The sequence below is a fragment of the Sander lucioperca genome, chromosome 20 (assembly GCF_008315115.2).
Source record: "Sander lucioperca isolate FBNREF2018 chromosome 20, SLUC_FBN_1.2, whole genome shotgun sequence".
NCBI classification, from domain to species: domain Eukaryota; kingdom Metazoa; phylum Chordata; class Actinopteri; order Perciformes; family Percidae; genus Sander; species Sander lucioperca.
In genome coordinates, this window is record NC_050192.1 from 2,556,003 (window position 1) to 2,576,261 (window position 20,259).

Consider the following 20,259-nt stretch of genomic DNA (forward strand, 5'->3'; position numbering starts at 1 on the left):
TGTCGCAAAGTGACGCATGCGCAACTCACATCGGCACTTGACTCACATCGGGTAGTGACAACACTACTGTCTTTATAATCTATCTTTTGTAATAAACTGTGTGTACACTTACAAAGTTCTCAATGCTTCGGTTTACATGTAGGGACCCTCATTATGCTTCTGTTGAAGTGTGGTGCTATTTTGAGCCTTGTTAGTGGTAGAAAATAGTGATTTACCAAGTGCCCTGAAAGCTAGCGTTAGCAGCTAAACACCGGTTTTGCGGTAGCTTGGTTAAAGCTAGAGACTCATTCGATTAGCATGAAAACATCCCAGAGAACGGTCGACGCGGTACACATGTGTTATTAACCCCTAGGTTCATTTTACGCCGGAATTGTCCTTTAAGCTTTTCAGTGTTATTTATTTATTATCTGCTCTACCTTTTCCAACATTTTGGACGCAGATATGGTAGTAATAATAATTTGAGAATTATGTGAAATTGCATATTTCTTTTATTGAAAAACCTAATGTTCTTGAGGGAGGACCCCTAAACACCCCGCCAAATATGTGCACCTCAGTCTAACACAAACCTAACCTAAGGAAAACACTGCTCTCAGGAAAACTATGAACTTGTAGAAGGGAACTATTTTCTGTCATGGAAATCTTTGACTCTGCCTCATCTATTATATTCCTGTATCAGGAGAACTATTGTGCATTATTGTTTGGTTAATACGTCTTTCAAAAACAAGCGGTCTTTGCATAAACAATATGTATTCTCAGTATCAGCTGCTGTCCTCAAAGTTGCTAAATCTGTTTGCTGGCTAACGATGCCTCCTTGTCAAAAGAACATCAGAGCAGCGAGATGGTAGGAATTTAGTCCATATGTCAGGCTATATGTACAGCATTTAGCATACATTTAAATGTGAACAGATCCCTTTTCATTGATCCCAACAAATGGACTTCCAAAGCTTTCCAGCTTCAAACCACTTTGAATGCCTGTAAACAACTTGCGGACCGTTTTGAAATAGCCAGGCCGAACTATTGTGTCCGACTTTGGATGGCAGACCCGGAAGCTTTGAGGCCTGATTTGGCTGTTACTGGCTGCTTATAGAGAGTCCACAGTCTGCACATTGATTGGGTCTCTTTGGTTGCTCAGCACTGTAGGAACTGAATGCACTGATTGTGACTTGCTGATTGTGTTATTGTGTGATATACAGCTGCTGTTAAACTCACGAGGTGGACAGAAATAACAGGAACACAGGGCAATGCAGCGCAGAAGCCTCACAGCAGTTACCAGTTTGGTATCTGAGCCTACGTCAGTGTGACTTGTGGTCACTCATACTCTTTGTTAACACTGTTTTTAGATATTTGTCATGCTTTTTGATGTTATAACTTTGGGGATATTTATACTGTGAGAGGGGATGTGATGAGTGTGGTATGTATAGGGTTGGGTACCGAGACCTGCCTTTATGACCGGTATCTACCGGACCGGACAGCAACGTGGATTTCGGTGCTTCACTTCGGTGCTACTGAAATGCCTGCGCTGCTTTTTGATGCTCCGAAACAGACGTTAGAGGCAACAGAAACATTGCTGCACGTGACGCTAGTTAACATTAGACTTGGCAGCATTTAACATTGATGTCAGCCTAGCGTTAGCTAGCAGCTGGATCAAACAGGGTTAAGATGCTGACAGCTAAACGGTGTAAAGTGTGACTGTATTTCCCTGTAGAGGATTCCAACATGCGGGACCTCTAACAGTCTGCAGCTGCTGTTGTCGGAGAAACAACACAGACGGTACGTTTACTTGAAACTCGCCTCGCCAGCCTCGAGGTGCATTCAAAGTTATTGTAAAATACCCTTTTCCCATCTACCAGCAATTTACTGGTGGAATAAGTTGTTATAAATTGTTGTTATAACATTTTTAATAAATCATTTAATTTTGACTATATGGCCTTAGCAATAAACAAGTCGTTCTTTAATGTCGCCGACTTTCATTTTGTGCTCCTTTTTTTAAAAATAAATAAATAAATATATATATTATTATTTTTTTAAGTATCTGTTTAGGCACCGGCACCATTGTAAAGGTGTCATTTTAGCAACGGTATCGGAAAACATCCTAGGTATGTATGGTGTTTGCATCAGCTTGTATAATGAGGGAACATCATGTCAGTCTACACAGTTCTGTGAGAAGGCACAGCAAGTCAGAAAGGACCTGTTTTTGTTGTCACAGCAAGAAATGCAAAGAAGGCTGTTCAGGAGAAAATAAATGCAAAACGCACTGATGAAAACCTACACATAGAGTGCATGGCCATATCATAATATATATATCTAAAATATATGCTGAAGGAGGAAGTTATCTAAATAGAGAAAGAGGAGGCAAAGACAAATGGATACTAAAAAGACACTGTCCAAAAACATGGACTGAGGTGTGTAAGATGCAACAGCATATCAACTCAATCAACAACATTCTCCACTTTTGGCATCGTGTTTGATGTTAATTGTTGTGTGACCTCCTAAGCCCGTACTCCAATGAGAGAAGTAAGTGCTTAATAAAAGCCGAGAAGCTGGCTGGGTTTGTTAAATAAAACATGAGTGAAAATGTCACAACTTCTAAATGCCAACCTGCAGGAAGCATTGGTCGCTGAAACTAAAATCACAATGTCCATATTGCATGATTGGAAAAGTTGCATCTGTGCATCACTGCTGTATGTGGCGGCTCCTTTGCACACAGCCCGCTGGAGCGTCAAGCGCCAAGTCTAGAGTCATTCAACTGGATCTGACAGGGAAGCCGTGGGTGTGACATGGACTGGAAACTATATTAAGTGAGATTTTAGATGGATTCTGCTGCTGTCATTGTAGTCCAGGTGTGATAATTTTTAGGCTGGGCTCATTGTTTGTTGTGATCAGCGTCACGTAGGACTGAGTACCGAATTTTTTACTTTTTAGGCTCCGACCAAATGGCCTCCTTGGATCGAGTATCGGAAAATGCCTCGTCATTCAAGACCCAATTTCAACACCTAAGGAGTAAATCTCATCAGCATCAGTGAGCCAATGAGCACGCAGCACGCTTCTACCAAGATCTAATATTGCTGGCGATTGGCTGTCATAACATTGATCATCATAGAGCCACGCGGGAAAAACTCTACGTTACACACAAAGATGTAGGAGCTAAAAAATAAATGAAAAGATTTTTGCTGTAACGTAATTTATTTTTGTTAAAATGGCTCATCATCAAAGTCACGATATCGGTATCGGTACCCGTATCCAAATTTTTGGATCAATATCCAGCGCTAGAGTCACATGCAGTGATGCCTCTGTTGCCTTTAAAGTCAGTTTTGGAGTCCCAGAGAGCAGCGCAGGCATATAGTGGCACTGAAATCTGCGTTGTTATTTGCTAAATGATATAAAAATGCAAAAATTGCAGAAAAATAAAAGCATGCCATGCAATTTTTCATGCGGTTGTGGACATTCAAGAAGTGCGGAGCCACAAGATCATCATCACACAGCCCTCTATTGTTCACTTGATTGGTCCAGCAAATACCTGGGACAGGCATTATTATTTTGGGTGGATATCTTTCAGAACACCTCGGTAAAGTTTGCAACTGGTTGTCTGGCCTTGCAGGAGGTAATGACCAACTTGATACAAAACTATTTAATTACCAATGTGATAACATTTTGTGCAATCACATTATCATTATGTGATATAGTATCGTTTTCTGATACAGATATCAGCAATTTCCTATCATTGTCCACTTAAAAACTGCTGACCTGTGACCTTAATTTCTTAGCAAAGTGTTTGTGCAATTCTGCAGGTGCAGGTGAGCATATTGTGCAATTCTGCAGGTGCAGGTGAGCATATTGCACCGTTCTTCAGTGAAATGCAGCTTATCTCTTTCAGTGTTTCGGTGTTGCAGAATCTTCTACAAATGGATTAAGTAGCAGTATTTGTCTAGTCAACATTTCATCACAGCTTTTTTTTCATTTCATTATCATCAGTTGTGCATTAGCTGTGGTTTCCCTCAGCAACACCTTTGTCTTTCCACCCGTACTGACGTGGGTGTGCTTCTTATGTTCACACACTGTACCAGATACAGAACTGTCGCTTTGTTTACAAAATCCCGATTTTAATTTCCTGTTCCAGGTAGCCTACAGGTATAATCGTGAATAATTAGATTATATTGTTTACATACAACTTCTGATTCCAGAACTGACTTAACTGTTGACTGTCAGTCACTTGGAACTTTTACTTTGTATTAACACACACAGAGAGACTACGAAGGTATGGGTTACGTATGAAATGTAGATGTATAAAATGAAATGACAGGCAGCGTGTTCTCTTTAAACAGTCAGGAGTTTTCCTGTTCCTGACATTCCAACAGTACTTTGATTACTTTCCTTTCCTTCCTTCCTTCCTTCCTTCCTTTCTTTCTTTCTTGCTTCTTGTAGATATTATTATAAGCGTTTATACAGTTGTCATCAGGGTTTGGATGTAGATCATGCTGTTCTGCCAACAAACTGTGGATCAGTTCAGTGACACGCAATAGTGTTTCTGCAGAAGCTTGAAAAAAATGTGATTTTAATAAGGGGTAGTGTGATCCAAGCAGTCCTGAATGGTTGAAATCTTGTGGTAGATCTAGCTTTTGATTCAGATTGTATTTTCTTGTGTGTACACCAATAAGGACATATCAGACAATATATGTAAATGTTGACAGGTTTTATAAAGCCTGTATGAAATGTAACCTGACACCGTTATAACTTCCATATCTTTAACGAAGGTGTGGATACTAGAAATCAAAACCAATACTGGCACGTTAGAACAGGCAAAGTGACCTCATGAAGGAGGAAAGATGGGGACGAGGTTCATAATGTATGTTTTCTATGGTCTGTTTTGTATACATTACATCTGTAGCATTGCATCTGATTTGTGCGTAGTGGCAGTGTAAACACTATAGCACTATATCTGTAAATAAGAAGCTGTGAGATGACATATGCGCCTGCAGTAACCTGCTTACCCGCTGTCTCTACCACAGCAGCACTGTAGTCGTGCAACAGAAAACTCAGATTGTACCGATAGTCTAGCTAGCTGTCCAAAAGTCCATAAATCCACCAATGTTTAGAACGCCAATACAAAGAAAGAGGAAGGTAGCGAACATCCGGCCGAAAAGCGTGACATGCGGTGGAATTTCCGGCAGCAACGGAGCAATCCCGGACGTGGAATGTCGTGGATATAGACTATGAGGCGAGTGTCTGTACTGGTTCCGTCTGGGCCGCGAATTTGAAATCCTCAGCAGCAGGGCAGGGAAGTGTTGGGGATCGGGAAGTAAATGTACAGCGTAGGTTACAGTTTGTCCATGAATAAACATGCACCTCCTCAATACCCAAGAAGTTCCTGTGTCTTGCTTCCCTGCTGCTGGGAGAAAGTGAAGGGAGAGTCTGTGGGATTACAAGCCGGAGCAGAATGTGCTGCTCTCTGGCTCCTTATAGAGACACAGCACCTCCGCTTCGCCTAGGTTGCAAAAATGTAGCTAAAGGTATTGACGAAAAACTAGACTTAAAGCGTAAATCATGCTAAATAAATAAGGTCACGTTTACACCTGTGAGACGAGGCTGAGACATGGACCTGATGGAGCCGGTGCAGCCGCTGTAAAGATTAAAATGAGAGCTTATCTGTTGCGTGAGACGTGCAAATAAAAAAAAAAAACGCGTCTGAAACACGTGTGGTCTATACACCAGGTTAATTTCACTTCACAATCAATGTGCCGGATCAGCGCTGTGAAGTTGGAGCTTTAATCACAAGTAACAGCATGCTTTATCTGAAAACCAGACTTACGTGACCAAAGTATCTCAACTTTTTGCAAAACAGATATGAGACATTATGCAAGCCAGCATTTCAGTGAAATCAGTCGGAACTTCTGTGGCTCCTGTACACTCCTGAACACTAAACACTCCTAAAGAAGAATTACTCACCTGTTCAAAGGGACAAAGCAAACATTTGCATCATGGTTGCAAAGTCTTTTTTCATGTAGGTGTCCATCACTCAATTTTGCATCACACCAGATTGTGTTATTATGGATCCAACGCAACTTCCAGGCCCTTCAATAGCATTCACACACTACTATTGGCCAGGTGTCCATGCTAACGCGAGGTAACGTAACCCGATTTGTTCAGGTCCTATCCCCTGACCAATCGGCTATCCTAACCTTAACCACTCGAAGTCAATGCCTAACCCCAACCAATCGGGCTGCTTCGTAGGGCGGGACTTGCCTAGAAGTTACGTGGGTTCCATCTTTTTCTTTTATTTACTTAGATATTTGAATTATATATGTATGAATCTGCAGACTCATATTTGAGCTTGTTGGGATGTATGGAAATTCGCTGGGAGTCCAGTACCTGTGGGTGGGGGGCACTGGGGAGTTGTTTGGGTTGTCTGTATGGACAGGAACTAGACTTGACTATTTCATGTGTGAATTGTATATCTTTTGTTTGTTATATTTGAAAATAAAAGAGACCTTGATCAAAAAAAAGAAGTTACGTGGGTTCCATAATAACGCTACAAGATCCCTTTGGCATAAGTTTGATGCCAGTAGTGGTTCCTGTCATGGTGCCAGTAGGCGATGTGGAGGTATTACTGCAGGCTCATATCTTAATATCTTAGAAAAGATAAGATACAGCTTTATTAATCCCAGTGGGGAAATTTGGTTGTTGCAGCAGCACAACAGAAACAACAGATATACAGATAAGTATAGAAAGTAACAGAAATAAATAATAAGAGTTACATAAACTAAAATAGAATAGAATCAAAAATAGAAACTATAACTATACAGAGCATTTGGCGACAGATGACATGATAAAGTTAGCGTTGCTGTCTATTCTGGGCCTTATGCTCTCCTGCCTGCTGCAGTTCTCTGAAGAAAGTCCTAACAACTGCAGAGGTTACTTTTGCTTTTTGTTGCCAAGAGGTTATAGACTTTTAGTTTTATTTCAGTTTTATGAGCTAGTTCTGAGTCTGGCAGCGTGCTCCGAAACTGCTTTAAGAATATATTGTCAGACTGCTGCCGGCATACTCAGCATTACTTGCTCTGCTAGTAATCCATGCTAGACTGTGTGAGGCTTGGTGGGAACAGACACGACTCGAGTTCCCCCAAACAGGAAATATAGAGTACTACTGTTCATAATTAAGCAGTTGCAGGTGAAGGCGTATTTAGGTGGTGGTGAACAAAGCTGTGGAAACGTTGAAAGAACAAGTCGGGTGGACCAGGTTTCCTACAGAGCAGAGATCAAAGCCAAATGAAGTGATTCCTTTTGGTTGCAAACTTGCTGCTTTGCCAAGTCTGATATGAGCTCTAATAGGGGAACAGATGTGAGGGTATGGAGTCAGTATCTCGATAACCTATCAGTGCTTTAAAGAGGAGCTAGCTTGAGCCATTCTTGGTAAGTGTAAATTAGGAGTGTGCCATGCCATATTGTTTGCGACACTGATACAACTTTGTAGTATCATATAAACGATTCCTGTCACGATCATGGCGATATTTCGTCTCGTTGACATAATGATGTCACAGCAGCAACAAACCTGTCTGAAAGCCAAATGGCTACCGGCTCCACGGTTGAGTGGTTGTAACAAGTTTTGACCATGGCACCGCCCCTATCGCGCTCTGCACCTTCTCATATTTTTGAGACTGGTTTTGTGAAGTCAATTGGAAGCCTTTAAGTCTTGTTTACATTCCCTAGATTCCTTGTGCATACATGCACATATTCCTGACATTATTGGATTGGAGAGATAATTAGCCTCTTGTGACGAGGAGACACTTCTTGTATCTAGCGTACCCAGCATAAGGAGTGACTTGGGTTTAGTTTGTGTTGAGGGTTTTTTTCAGGGGAAAGGAGTTCAACACGAAACAAACCACAAGAGTGAGAGTGAGTGTGTGTTTGTGTGTGTGTCTGTGGCTGTAAGGCCTGCATGTCACTCCCAGCAGACTCATTTTCTGGCTCATTGATACACTCCTCCCTCAGTTGCAGGATGTCCTGTTTTAACTGGCTGAATAATCCCCACCCTGCCGGACTATTGGCTGATAGTGAGTCGGCACTAGCCTGGCTTTGCACTGTCACACTCTGTGCGTGTGATTTTCATTGTGTGTGTGTGTTCGTGACACACCTGCAGCTCGTCATCCACTGACAACATATTGTTACAGAACAAACACGACATACAGTACACACAGAGCGACACGTGCACTGCTTTTTCAAATCACCGTCTCTAAGGAGGTAGTTGGGAAGTGACATGGGGTCCCTTCATCCATCGGCTATGGTATACTGCACCAGATGATTCATCACAGTGTACCAAGGGGGTTGGCTAAGTCACACGTGCTTAATAAATCATAATAAAGTCCATCAATCCCTTTTTACAAGTAGACTGTGATTCATTTGACCTCTTTTAATAAGTATTATGTGATAGTCTATTAAAGGGATTCTTCCGACTATAATCCTGCTCTGTGTCATGGCAATGTGAGCAGTGTGTTTAGATGAACGGTGTTTGGCCTCCCTCCGTGGCGCCAGTGCACAAAGCTCAAAGCAGCCAAGATCTGCCGGATGATGCGACACGCGTCATTTCTCATTATCTGGCAGATCTCGGCAGACCTCGGCTGCTCTGCTCAGCTGGGAGCTCCGTGGCCGCAGGGCAACCAAACAACATTTAAACACACTGCCCACACTGCCATGACACAGAGCTGCATTTTAATCAGCTAAATATCTCTTTAAGAACTATGCAGCTCTGTTGTAGCCTAGAAATCTAGACGCACCCTAGCGGCAGCAAATTTAATTTGCAGCCAGGGGGGTCTAGGCACTCTCCGTTGGCTTGCGAGCTGGAAAAACCAAACTCTGGTCAGGCCAATCACATCGTGTATAGAGTCGGTGGGCTGGGCTTATGGCTGCTGCTGCTGTTGGGAAAAAGCGGTCTTCTGGAAGATTTGGAGTTAAGCTTTTCTTTGAGAAAAGAACAAAGAACGTCACTGAAGTCATTCTTAAAAAAGGAAGATGTGTTCGGAGTTTTGCCGACCGGATACGGCCAAAGTTGAATCTATCAACTAGCTCCGCTACCTTCTTCGTTGCTCTGCCTGGTTGTAGTGCTATCCTATTGCGTGCGGAGGGAATTTGAAAGACAACCATTTATTCCGCCCCTCGGAGTGAGCCCTGCCAATGGTGAGTTCCCAGACCCAACATCTGGATGTGGGTCTGGCTCGTCAGGCTAGCTCTGTTGTGTAAAGTGGTCTAAATATAGTTTATTTACATGTAGACCTTTAGTCAAATTAGACATCACATCTGATGAATGAATACAAATCTTTGATTGTAATCCACAAACACGCTCAGTTGTGGTACGTGCATAGTCTCACAGACTTAATTGTGTGAAGTTGAAGGTCCATCTTGAACCAATACAAGATCTGTTTTATCTAGTTCATGTGGCACTCAACATTTTGGGCCTGTGATGCCCAATTAATTGACATCTACTCATATGGAATAAACGTTTGACCACTGATGTTTCAACTCTGCTTCAGGAAAGTTACAAAAAAGGCAAAAGCTACAGAACTGAAACAGTGCACCTCATGGCATCCCCTCTCCAGGTTCCAGTGCTTTTTGTCGATGCCGGAGCACTTAAGAGCAGCCTCAGAGATCAGGGCCAATCATCTCAAAACCAAAAGGAAATGAACCTGATCCCAGAGCACCACTCCCACAAGCGTCCACATATCTCTAGTCCGCAAAGGGAGAGGGGATGACTTTAGCATTTCCCTGTGTGTTTTGGGACCTGGCCTACTTTCTGTTTGTGTATTGTCTCTGTGTCTGTGCTTCTGTTTTAGTTCCCTTGGTAAAGGCTCTGTTGTTTTCCCCGAGGCAGGACCAAACTGTCCACGTTTGGACTAAATGCTGGTGAAAATCTCTCCTTCATTTAGCATGGGATAATATTTAGTTTTGTGCAGTTGTAAGCTACATTTAGAAGCGTTTGTATTGGGAGGATGAGTGTCGTCTCTGTGCGGATGAATGCTGCCATTAAGCAGCCTGCAGGTTTTCAGATGGAAGTAAGCTGAAAGACGGACTTGTGGTGGTTACATAAGTCGGCCTTTGTTGTGTCATTGTGCCACTGTGATGAGCCAGGCCCCACAGTGGAAATGGCCTCATTAAACTAGCCGCAAATAAGCATTTTAACACGTCACACTACTGTTTAGCAGGCTGATATGGACTCATTTAAAAGACCAACCTGACAACACACACGCATGAAAACAGCTGTAACTAATAACATGTTTCTCAGACTTTAACTAAACTTATTTGTTGCCTCCAACATAGTCAACTATTGATTTAGATTTAGTGACAAGGTCAGCTCTACAAACACAAAATTCATCAGTCATAGTTGTAACTAGGGTACTCGAAGCCTAGTGCAGCATGAAGACTGGAAGTAGGCGGGAACAGCCACCCTACCTTTTGTCAAAGGTCCATTCACATCCAAAGCTGTCATAGTTTAGTTGTGTTGAAATAGAAATGAGCACTTATGTTATTTACTGACAAACAACAGCTGGGCCCAGTGACTGCACGCATCACCTCTGTAGTCTTCAAGTCTGTCTTCAACTTTACACACTTGTCAAAGGTGTATTTTAACTCTTTTGATGGAGGCTAGGAGTTTTCCCCTTCATCCAATCTTTGACCAATCCCTGTGCCTAAACATACATTTTATATTAACATGAATTCATAGTTTATTTATTTATTTATGCCAACATATGCATGCATGCACAACACAACGATAGAACACCAAAAGAAGATAAAAATCGGCGTGCTGATATGGTTTTAAAAAAAAACTCAAAGGAGCTTATTTAAGGAAACAAACAGTCAACACAAAATGTAAATACCATGGTCTGATCTGTGTCTCTCTATGTGTCTCTGCAGTGGAGGGTGAAGGTCTAGGTCGCATTCTCCAGCGGTTTCCTGAGAAAGACTGGGAGGACAGCCCATTCCCACAAGGCATAGAGCTGGTAAGTCAACACTTATAGACATGCTCCAGGGGTGCTCCGTGGGTAGAACAAGGCACGTAACACTCTCAGGGTTAGGGGTTCAATTCCCTGGGCAGCTAAATGGTTAGAGACTTAGGCCCTGTTTACATGAATACGCTCGCGGGTGAAAACGTTAAAATATTTTATCAGATGTGCCTTTCGTTTAGACGGCGGCGGCGGCGGCGTTTTTGGGGCTTGAAAACGCATAAAAGTGAAACCACCCTCCAGAGTGGAAATCTTAAAAACACTCCACCGTCGCGTTCCCCTCTAAAGGGTAAAAACACACTGTGCAAGTGTATGTGTGTGTGCAGCGTGTGTCTGTGTCTGTGTGTGTGCCTGTGTGTGCATTGTTTGGAGCAATAACTCGACCTCCTCGTCTGTCCAGACAAAATTGTCAGCTTTTTGTTGTTCTCTTCGCGTCACTAGGGAGAGGAGAGGGAGAGAGGAGGAGGAGAGGGAGACAAGTAGAAGGAAGGTTCTATGCAGGCGTACAGACTTGGTGGTGTTGTGTGGCAGTGCTTCACACTACCACCTAGCCGCCTGGTGTGCATACTACATCGCATTTCACACACTTTTGCGTCACCATATGCACGCAGATTTCTCCCCCAAAACGCTCGTCTAAACGCGGAATAAAAAGTGAGAACGCAACGCCACTTATGCGTTTTCTCTTCAGATCGTTTCCGTCTAAACGTAGCCTAAGTGCAGGTATTACAGGTTTCATAGGATTGTTACGTTCGTCACACTCTGGCCAGGCTGAGAGCTGTGTTTACGGGGGAGATTGCTAAGTGTTAGAGTATCAGTTATGGATAGGTGAGTCTGTTGGAAGGTTTTAGCAGACTAAAGGTGCTGACACACCAGGGAGATCGTTGTAACAATTCCAAATTTTGCTGAATTGTCTCAGAATTAATAGCGATTAACAATATCATTGTCTCTTTCATTCACATTTCAGAATATTTATTTATTTATTATTTTTCCCAACAAATAAAGTTTTGAATGAATACACAAATACACGCGTCTTTATTATCATAAAACATATTTTCTAACTGTATCCCGCCATGTCATTTTTGTTGCTATGAACGTGGAGAGGGTCAAGTGCCGACAACTAACAATTGAAATAATACATATAGTATATAATATATAGTCCAACCAATAATCACAATTTAGCAAATCTAAACTAAATCAACACTTACCAGTCACACGCCTAAAACCTGAGCTAATGTTAGCCGCGATTATATAAAAAAATTGACAATAAGTCAATTATGCAATAATTGGTACAGACCTAGAGATTGTTTTTGGTGTGTCCCGCATCGTGGACTCTTGGCTTTTTTTGCGTGGCCCATTTAACATGTTGAATCGGCAAAAAAAAAAAAAGCCGATGACAGATTCAGCGTTGAAGCTGTCGGTCAGACGAATCGCTCTGATTGGCTGTTCAGCTTACTGTAAGCGAACGAGTGCACGGGAAGAAAACGGGATGTGAGGAAAGCGAGCAAACCACTGAAGGCTCTTCTCGTTTCTCACCTTCATCTAATCTGATCAATTCAATACACATTACATTTAAATATTCCTCCTAAAAACACACAGTTGGAATATTGAGTTTTGCACATTATATCCATACGAGGGCAAACGTACAACAAGAAACATAACTACTTGTATAGGTATATTTATTTCAACATAAACATTTTTCTTTTAAAAGATCTTCATATCTACACATTATCAAATTAACTAATTAAACATTGTCTTATACCATACAACTTAATATTAAGACCGTAGACCTCTCTTCCTCTGCCCTCTGTACCGTGGCTGGCTAATTAGCTAGTTTGGCTAGTAAAACGTAACAACTTAATGTTTGATTTACACACTCCTGTCACAGCGTAGGAAAGCACATGGCTATCGCCAGACGAGCGACAACTTAATTTGGCTCATTCGTCGCCACTTGTGTGTCAGCATCTTAACAGTCAGCTGTCCTAAACTCCTGCTATCTTGAATGGAGCTTTTTATGCCTGTAATGAAACTGCGTCTTGTGTTGTGTTGGAGGTGTATCCCCTTCAGGCTCAGGTTATTCAGGGATCACAGAAAACACATGTTTCATACACCGACATGTGAGGAAGCATTTGAACTTGAGATCAGAAACCGAGTTGTGACTCACAAGGCTAAGCGGGGTTGTCATGCTTTCTCATGCTAAATTATTTAGTTAGCCCAAAAAAAGAGACCGCATGCTCAGAAACTGAGCAGAATGAAGGATGTGACGTAATAATTAGGGATACTCCAGTTCTTTGGGATATTTTTTTTTTTTCCATTTTGGAAAATAGGGGCATGGTTTCATACGGGTACTACTCTTAAAACCCCCAGTGAAACAGTTAAACAAATCAACAGTGAAAATACCTTGAATCGTGAAATTCACCTTCATACTTTTCCCATTTTTTTCATTCAGAACACAAGACAAAATAAGAATTTACTTGCAAAACGTAATGTGCAAAATGTTTTTGTGATCACTAGGATCCAAATTAGTAATCACGATAAAAAATTGGATTCATTGCACAGTCCTAAAAGCAACTACATTGGGATTAGAAATAAGAGCCAACTTTCACATCCATTCACATGGTTCAGTCAGAGCTTTTGGTGTTATGAAGTAGGCGGACAGTTTTCAGAACCTGTTTTGTTGCGTTAATCATAGCCTAGCCCTGGATGAATCACTCTGAGGTGCAGTACAAACATGTGTCTGATATGTCACCCAGGTTGCTATGTACACTAATCTTTCTCTTCTTTTTTTTGTGCCCTTTCTTTCCATCACCATCTGATTCCAACCCATGTCCCTGTTTCCCCTCTCTGGCTGCGACGCTGCCATCACCTTTTCACCTTTTCACCTTTTCACCTCTTCAACCTCCACTTCCTCCTCCTCCTCTAGTTCTGTCAGCCCAGCGGTTGGCAGCTGGTTCCTGAGCGGCAACCTGCTTCCTTCTTTGTAGCGGTTTTGACCGACATCAACTCAGAGCGCCACTACTGTGCCTGCTTCACCTTCTGGGAGGGCCTGGACAACCCCCAGGTGAGACGGACTGCATTGAATTTGCACAATTTTGTAATACTAGTGCAGTGCTTGTTCAAAACATGCCTGTTTGGAATGGGCCGATTGCTTGGCCTCCTGTATTGCTGCTTGTAGCTTTCTCTGTAGTCTCGCTTTGCCAGACCTTCCTCCACAGCGCTGCGGAGGAGGGTCTGGCTAGTCCACACAGCATTCCAGGATGGGAGAAAAAACGTGCTCTGGTTTATTGGCATTTATTTAAACCAATCACAATAGTCTTGGGCGGTGCTAAGCACCCGACCGAGCAACGGTGCCGCTGCAAAGTAGCCTCTGGAAGGAACTTGTTTTGGTGGAACGTGTGTACGTTCAAGAGTAGTTTTAGTCGTGCGAGAGAAAACTCAGATTGGACAGATAGTCTAGCTAGCTGTCTGGATTTACCCTGCAGAGATCTGAGGAGCAGTTAACCATAGTCCTCAGAAATCCACCAGAGTTTATGAGGACTATGTTTGGTTATGTTATGTTATAATTGCACCACTCGCACAACCCCATATTGCGTCATTATATTACTAGTCTGGATTGATTAGCTACATGCTGAATATAGCAAGTTTTGAAGAACGTTTGGATGGTGCAACAAGGCAGGTCTGCTTGATTCTTTCAGGGAATGATTGTAAAGATTTACAAAGAATATGTTTATGGTATCTACTCTCTAACTGGGACGTTTTGGGAGCTATTGGTGGTGGGATTGCTATGGACAAAATACACACACGGCCATACACTGGTAAGAGCAAATTATGTTTAACCATGTATCCAGCAAATTTAAATAGCTCACGTTACTGTATTGTGTCAACAGTTAACTTCAGTTAATATTTTATGTGGCGTTTTCTTTTGCGGGGTGCAAATGTTCCAAAAACTAGTTCCTTCCCGAGACTATTTTACAGATCCACTGTCTTTGCGACCGGAGCTTAGCACCGCCCAAGACGGTTGCGATTGGTTTAAAGAAATGCAAACAACCCAGAGCATATTTTTTCTCCTATCCCAGAGTGTATGTGTGGTGTAACCGGACCTTCCTCCACAGCGCTGTGGAGATAGGTCTGGCAATGCCAGACTATTCTATTACAGATCCTGCGTGTGAACCAGGTTTTACAGTTTGAAGTGTTTATCTCAGCCTGATGTGACTTCCATTCTGTCTCTGCTTCTCTGTGTTCAGCTGCAGAAGGCTAAGGCCAGCGAGGCGGATGAGGTGGACGAGGGGCTCGCCGTCGTCCAATCAGCTCAGGTCTTCGCCCCCAAGAGCCTGGTGCTGGTGTCCCGACTGGACTACACTGAGGTGTTCAGGGTACGACACACACAACAGCCCCAAATACTCTCCCACTTCTATATCCTTTTGTGGAAAATGACACCAACGTGTGTTTGGGTTTGTGTGCATTGACCTTCTGGCGACAGATGTCGTATTAGCACGACAACGGCCACCATTTGGGACACAGGGCTGTAGGGCTGAACGATTTGGGGAACAAAATCTAATGGCGATTTTTCTGCCAGATATTGCGATTACGATTCGATTTGTGGGTTGTTTTTTTTAGTTTAGTTAAAGTTCAATATTCCCTGTGTAACAGATAAAACATGTCATGGAGCATTAGAACAAGATACACCATCAAAACTGCTCTATATTTTTATGGAAGGATGAGAACATGGATATGAATGGCCAGAAATAAGTGTTTTTCTTTTAATTAAAAAAGTTATAGTAACAAAAAAATATCAGTACTTTCCTGTAAACTGATATGACTCTGTTCAATAGCAGCATCTACATGTTGCACCTTCTACCATCATGTTAAATAAAGTCATACAAATTAAAGGACAAATCCACTGAAAATAGGACATTTCGGGAAACAATCTGTAACATTATTCCAGCATTCATCTTATGAAAAAACTGTAAATATTATTACAAAAAGAGGAATAGAAAAATGTTAGACCAAACATTCATTAACGATTAGCTAACCGCATTCTTTCAAATCGACTTCGACTTGAAAACGATTAATCGTTCAGCCCTACTGGACTGTATAAAATATGGACGGGGGCCATGTTTTTGTTAACCTATGACCTCTGTGTCCCCCCCCCTCCTTGATTGAACAGAACTGTCTGGGTCTGATCTACACCGTCCATGTCGACGGCCTGCCTGTCCCCTTGGAAACGGTGATTGGAAACCTCCTCACATGTATCATCCCCATCGCTGGAGGCTCCCAGGTAACTGCTGCCCGTTCATCTCTTTCTCGCACACACACCTGTACAAGCTACACGGCCCTACAAAGTCACAAGTCCCAAGTCATGGTATGATGTCGTATAAACCAAATGTGCTGTGAACAGCTGACCAAGGACGATGCTAAGCTGTGACTAGGGCTGGGTACCGAATTCAATACCTTTTAGGCACTGACCGTATTGCCATTAAACCAGAGCATGTTTTCCTCCCATCCCCGAATGCTATGTGGAGTAGCCAGACCCTCCTTCAGCGCGCTTTGGAGGAGGGTCTGGCAAAGCGAGACTAGGAACAGGTATTCCCTTGGTCGGTGACTCGTCATAGCTGGGGGGCGTGGAGTCGCCGTGGGGGAAAACAATCCATTCCCCCTGACCGGATAACATAGCGTTAACCCAGTATGGACTACTCAAAAGCACTTTTTTTATTTTATTTTGTATTAACGTTAGCTACCTGATTGAGTCTCCAGGTAAGAGACAGCTAACTGTTATCTCATCTTAGATGATTGAATCTGACTGTATTATCAGTAACGTTATCCCAGGGTCATCAAACAGTCTGTTCTTATCCCACGTTCATAAAAGCTATATTAAAGACAAGTATGTCTAAGCACGTTAAATGAATAAATTCCTTGCAACTGTTACAGTTTCGACTGTAGCAGCAATGTTAGTGGTATTAACATGGGCTCCGTCTGTCTATCCGGCAGTATATAAAACTTTAAAACACAATTTTTTGATAACTTATTAGAGGCGCAGAACACCACGCAGCAACTTTTCAGCATTGTACCAAGCAAAAAAAGAAACGTAAATGACAAAGATTAAATATTAACCGCTAACAAGGTCTACGCTCATTAATTAGAATGGTTTGTTTTTCCCCCACGCCGGAAATGGAAATTATGTTTTAGTGGGTGTTCCAAGTAATGCCGACCAAGTCTATTAAAGTCACCGGTATTGGACATTTTTTAACGATACCCAGTCCTAGCTGTGACAGAATTCAGTCTCATTTCTTATGCTGTTCCAACTCTTTGGCTTTGCTGGGTGGTATACTGTACACTCCTTAATGTTGCCCCATGCCTTGCTCAGCCGTGCAGCTTCTTGAGGCAGTAAGCAGTGTAGAGAAGTAGAGCTTGGCGCAGCCCGCTAGTATAGCAACTTGTTTTTAGCATGGACTGCCTGCTGCTAAACCTTCACCTGTGTCAGCTCGGCACAACAGAAAAGTATTAGCTGTGGCTATAGAGGTTTGGACCCTGTATTCCTTCATGTGTGTACAGTATGTATGCCTGTAGAAAGACTATGAATATGCACGTGCCTGTAACGTGCCTGCACATTTCTTACTTGGATTACTATAAACAGAGAGTCATGAGGTTAAAAGTGACACTAATCTCCTTCATACAGCTAGTTTTACAGCAGATCTCTCGTCCTGTAAACACACTTTAATGTGGACATTTCAGCATTATTTCATTTCATTTTTGTAGTCTTGGATGTACTGGAAGACATTTGTCACCTTTTTTTCCTTTATGTTTTTCCCCTTGAGTTGAGGTCTGTTGTATAAGCCTAAGGGTTCTTGACCTGTTCTGACACATTTGTTATTTTTTCATTATCTGGCTTTTATGCAGTCTTATGTATGATAAAATAAAAAATAAACCTAAATAATACTGGGAGACATTGATTTCAAAGGGAAACACATAGTCCTTTGTGGACAGTATTTAACAGATTTAGACCGATTCACCACATTTTGCAAGCCATATTGGCCATTGAAGAAAACAACAATCCTTCCATTCACAACCAGATAAACTTTTATCATATCTGCGATACCTCAGATATGATAAAACACAATACTTTTTGTGTTTTTGTGAACACTTGTCATTTTCTTTTTTTTTATTATTATTATTTCTCACTCCCCTTTACTCAGTTTTTTTTTTTTCTCATATATTTTGTAAAAAACATGTTCTATTTTTTTTAATCTCACTTCCAGTGAGTGACTTGTTTTTGAATCAGCATTTAAACATCCTAATTACACATGTTCGTGCCCATGGTGCACATACAGTACGAAGTATCTATTTTCTCTAAATGCACATCTGCTGTGGTTTCCAGATGTTCTAACCCATGTGTGTCTTTGTGTGCACCCTACTGTACACTGGTTCCTCTGTGTTACAGATAGATGAGTCCCCAGTTTGTAGTTTAGACACGTTTCCTCAGGCCCTGGCCTGTGACTGGCTGCTGGCCTGTCTCCAGGTAACTTTACTGTTCTGCAAGCTTCACCAATCAACAGCCAGCTCAATGTTAATGATTCTGTTAATCCAACAGACCCGAGTTGGTTTCTTTTCTTTAAGGAATGTGCAGTCTTTACAAATCATGCGTGATTGATGGCGCTTCGGCTATTTTTGACCTGCTTTGTTGTGTGTTTTGTCATCAAAACAGGATCATAGTAATCATTTCAAGCGTTTCATTTAATTTTTTTCATCTCATTTGTCTTGAACCAGATTTTTTTTGTGTGCAAACTCTTAGAACACTGACCACGCTTACATGCACACTATTTTCCACTATTAATCCGAATATGACAATATTTCTAATTTAATACGGGTCATGTGAACAGCATACTTGTTTGGATATTCAGAATTAGGCTTAATTTCCGAATATAACATTTTCTGATTAAGACATGTGGGATATGCCGATATTATTCAGGTTTGAGGAGCATTCTTTGAACATGTATACAGCCCATTCAGAATATGCGTCTCAATTAGACTTTTTACCGCACACGGCCTCTTTCCTGTTTACGGTCAGCTCTGTGCGTTGTACACAAACCAACTAGCCAACAGTTTGCAAGGCTGGGGTTTTCCCACTCTCTAAAACACACGCATGCACGCACACACGCACACACACACACACACACACACACACACACACACACACACACACAAAAAGGCGTTGCGGTGCAGGTCGTAGTTCAGTTGCTGGGCAACTATATAGGACAACAGATGGCTTCGTAGCGGGCAGCACAGCATCTGAATGAGAGACTCAGATCTAATCAGCATTAACACACAGACAGACCTAAACAGTAGAGGATAATGCACGGCTCACCTTACACACTGACACACATCTGAAAACACAAACAAGCGCATAGGCAATCTCATTCAAATCCCATATATATATATATATATATATATATATATATATATATATCCTTGAGGCCCTTAGAAATACATTTGTACTGCTTCTATCCCTCCAAGCTTAGACAGTCATGTTCCTCAGACTCAAGAGGACGACAGGCCACTTAGAAAAGAGAAACACACACTTACACACAGCCTCACTAAATGTCTGTCATTACCACAGAGTCTGTACATGTAAACTTTTCCCACACACACACACACACACACACACACACACACACACACACACACACACACACACACACACACACACACACACAGACACACACAGACACACACACACACACACACACAGACACAGACACACACAGACACACACACACACAGACACACACACACACACACACACACACACACAAACATGGTGGATGCAGTAAAAAAAGGAGATGAGACAACAGGATGACCTAAATTGACATTGACAACAGAATAACTCCAGTAACATGACACTGAAATCATCTCTATATTTATCATCTCTCTCATATATATATATATATATATATATATATATATATATATATATATATATATATATATATATATATAAATCCAGCAACCTCAACTTACAAGTCAAAGTTTTACAGTTAAAATTTACATTTGAACAGGTTTGGAAAAGGTTTTGAATTTCTATAAGAAGATATTGTAATCTCAATTGATAGTTTGCTAAACCCTGCCCCCAAACAGTGATTGTCCAATCACAGCTTAGCAACCGCAACTAGGGATGGCAGGTCTGTCGAGCTGTGTACATGGGACTGTAGTAAGAACGGTACTCCGTGTGTAACAAGTTTGGATGATTGTTTCTTTCTGTACTCTCTCCAAACCTAAA

At 41.8% G+C, this 20,259-nt stretch overlaps 1 protein-coding gene across 3 annotated transcripts in view; it reads left to right on the forward strand.

The window, feature by feature from the left end:
- sbf1 (SET binding factor 1) overlaps positions 1–20,259 on the forward strand; it is a 92,889-nt gene that overhangs the window by 21,670 nt on the left and 50,960 nt on the right. For 2 of the 3 annotated variants that reach the window (XM_031306355.2, XM_031306358.2), the window contains exons 2-6: positions 10,900–10,985; positions 13,909–14,046; positions 15,230–15,358; positions 16,153–16,263; positions 18,424–18,501. In XM_031306355.2, coding sequence (XP_031162215.1) covers positions 10,900–10,985; positions 13,909–14,046; positions 15,230–15,358; positions 16,153–16,263; positions 18,424–18,501 — 542 coding nt within the window. The remainder of the gene's footprint in view (positions 1–10,899; positions 10,986–13,908; positions 14,047–15,229; positions 15,359–16,152; positions 16,264–18,423; positions 18,502–20,259) is intronic. The other variant, XM_031306360.2, reaches the window with a different exon arrangement.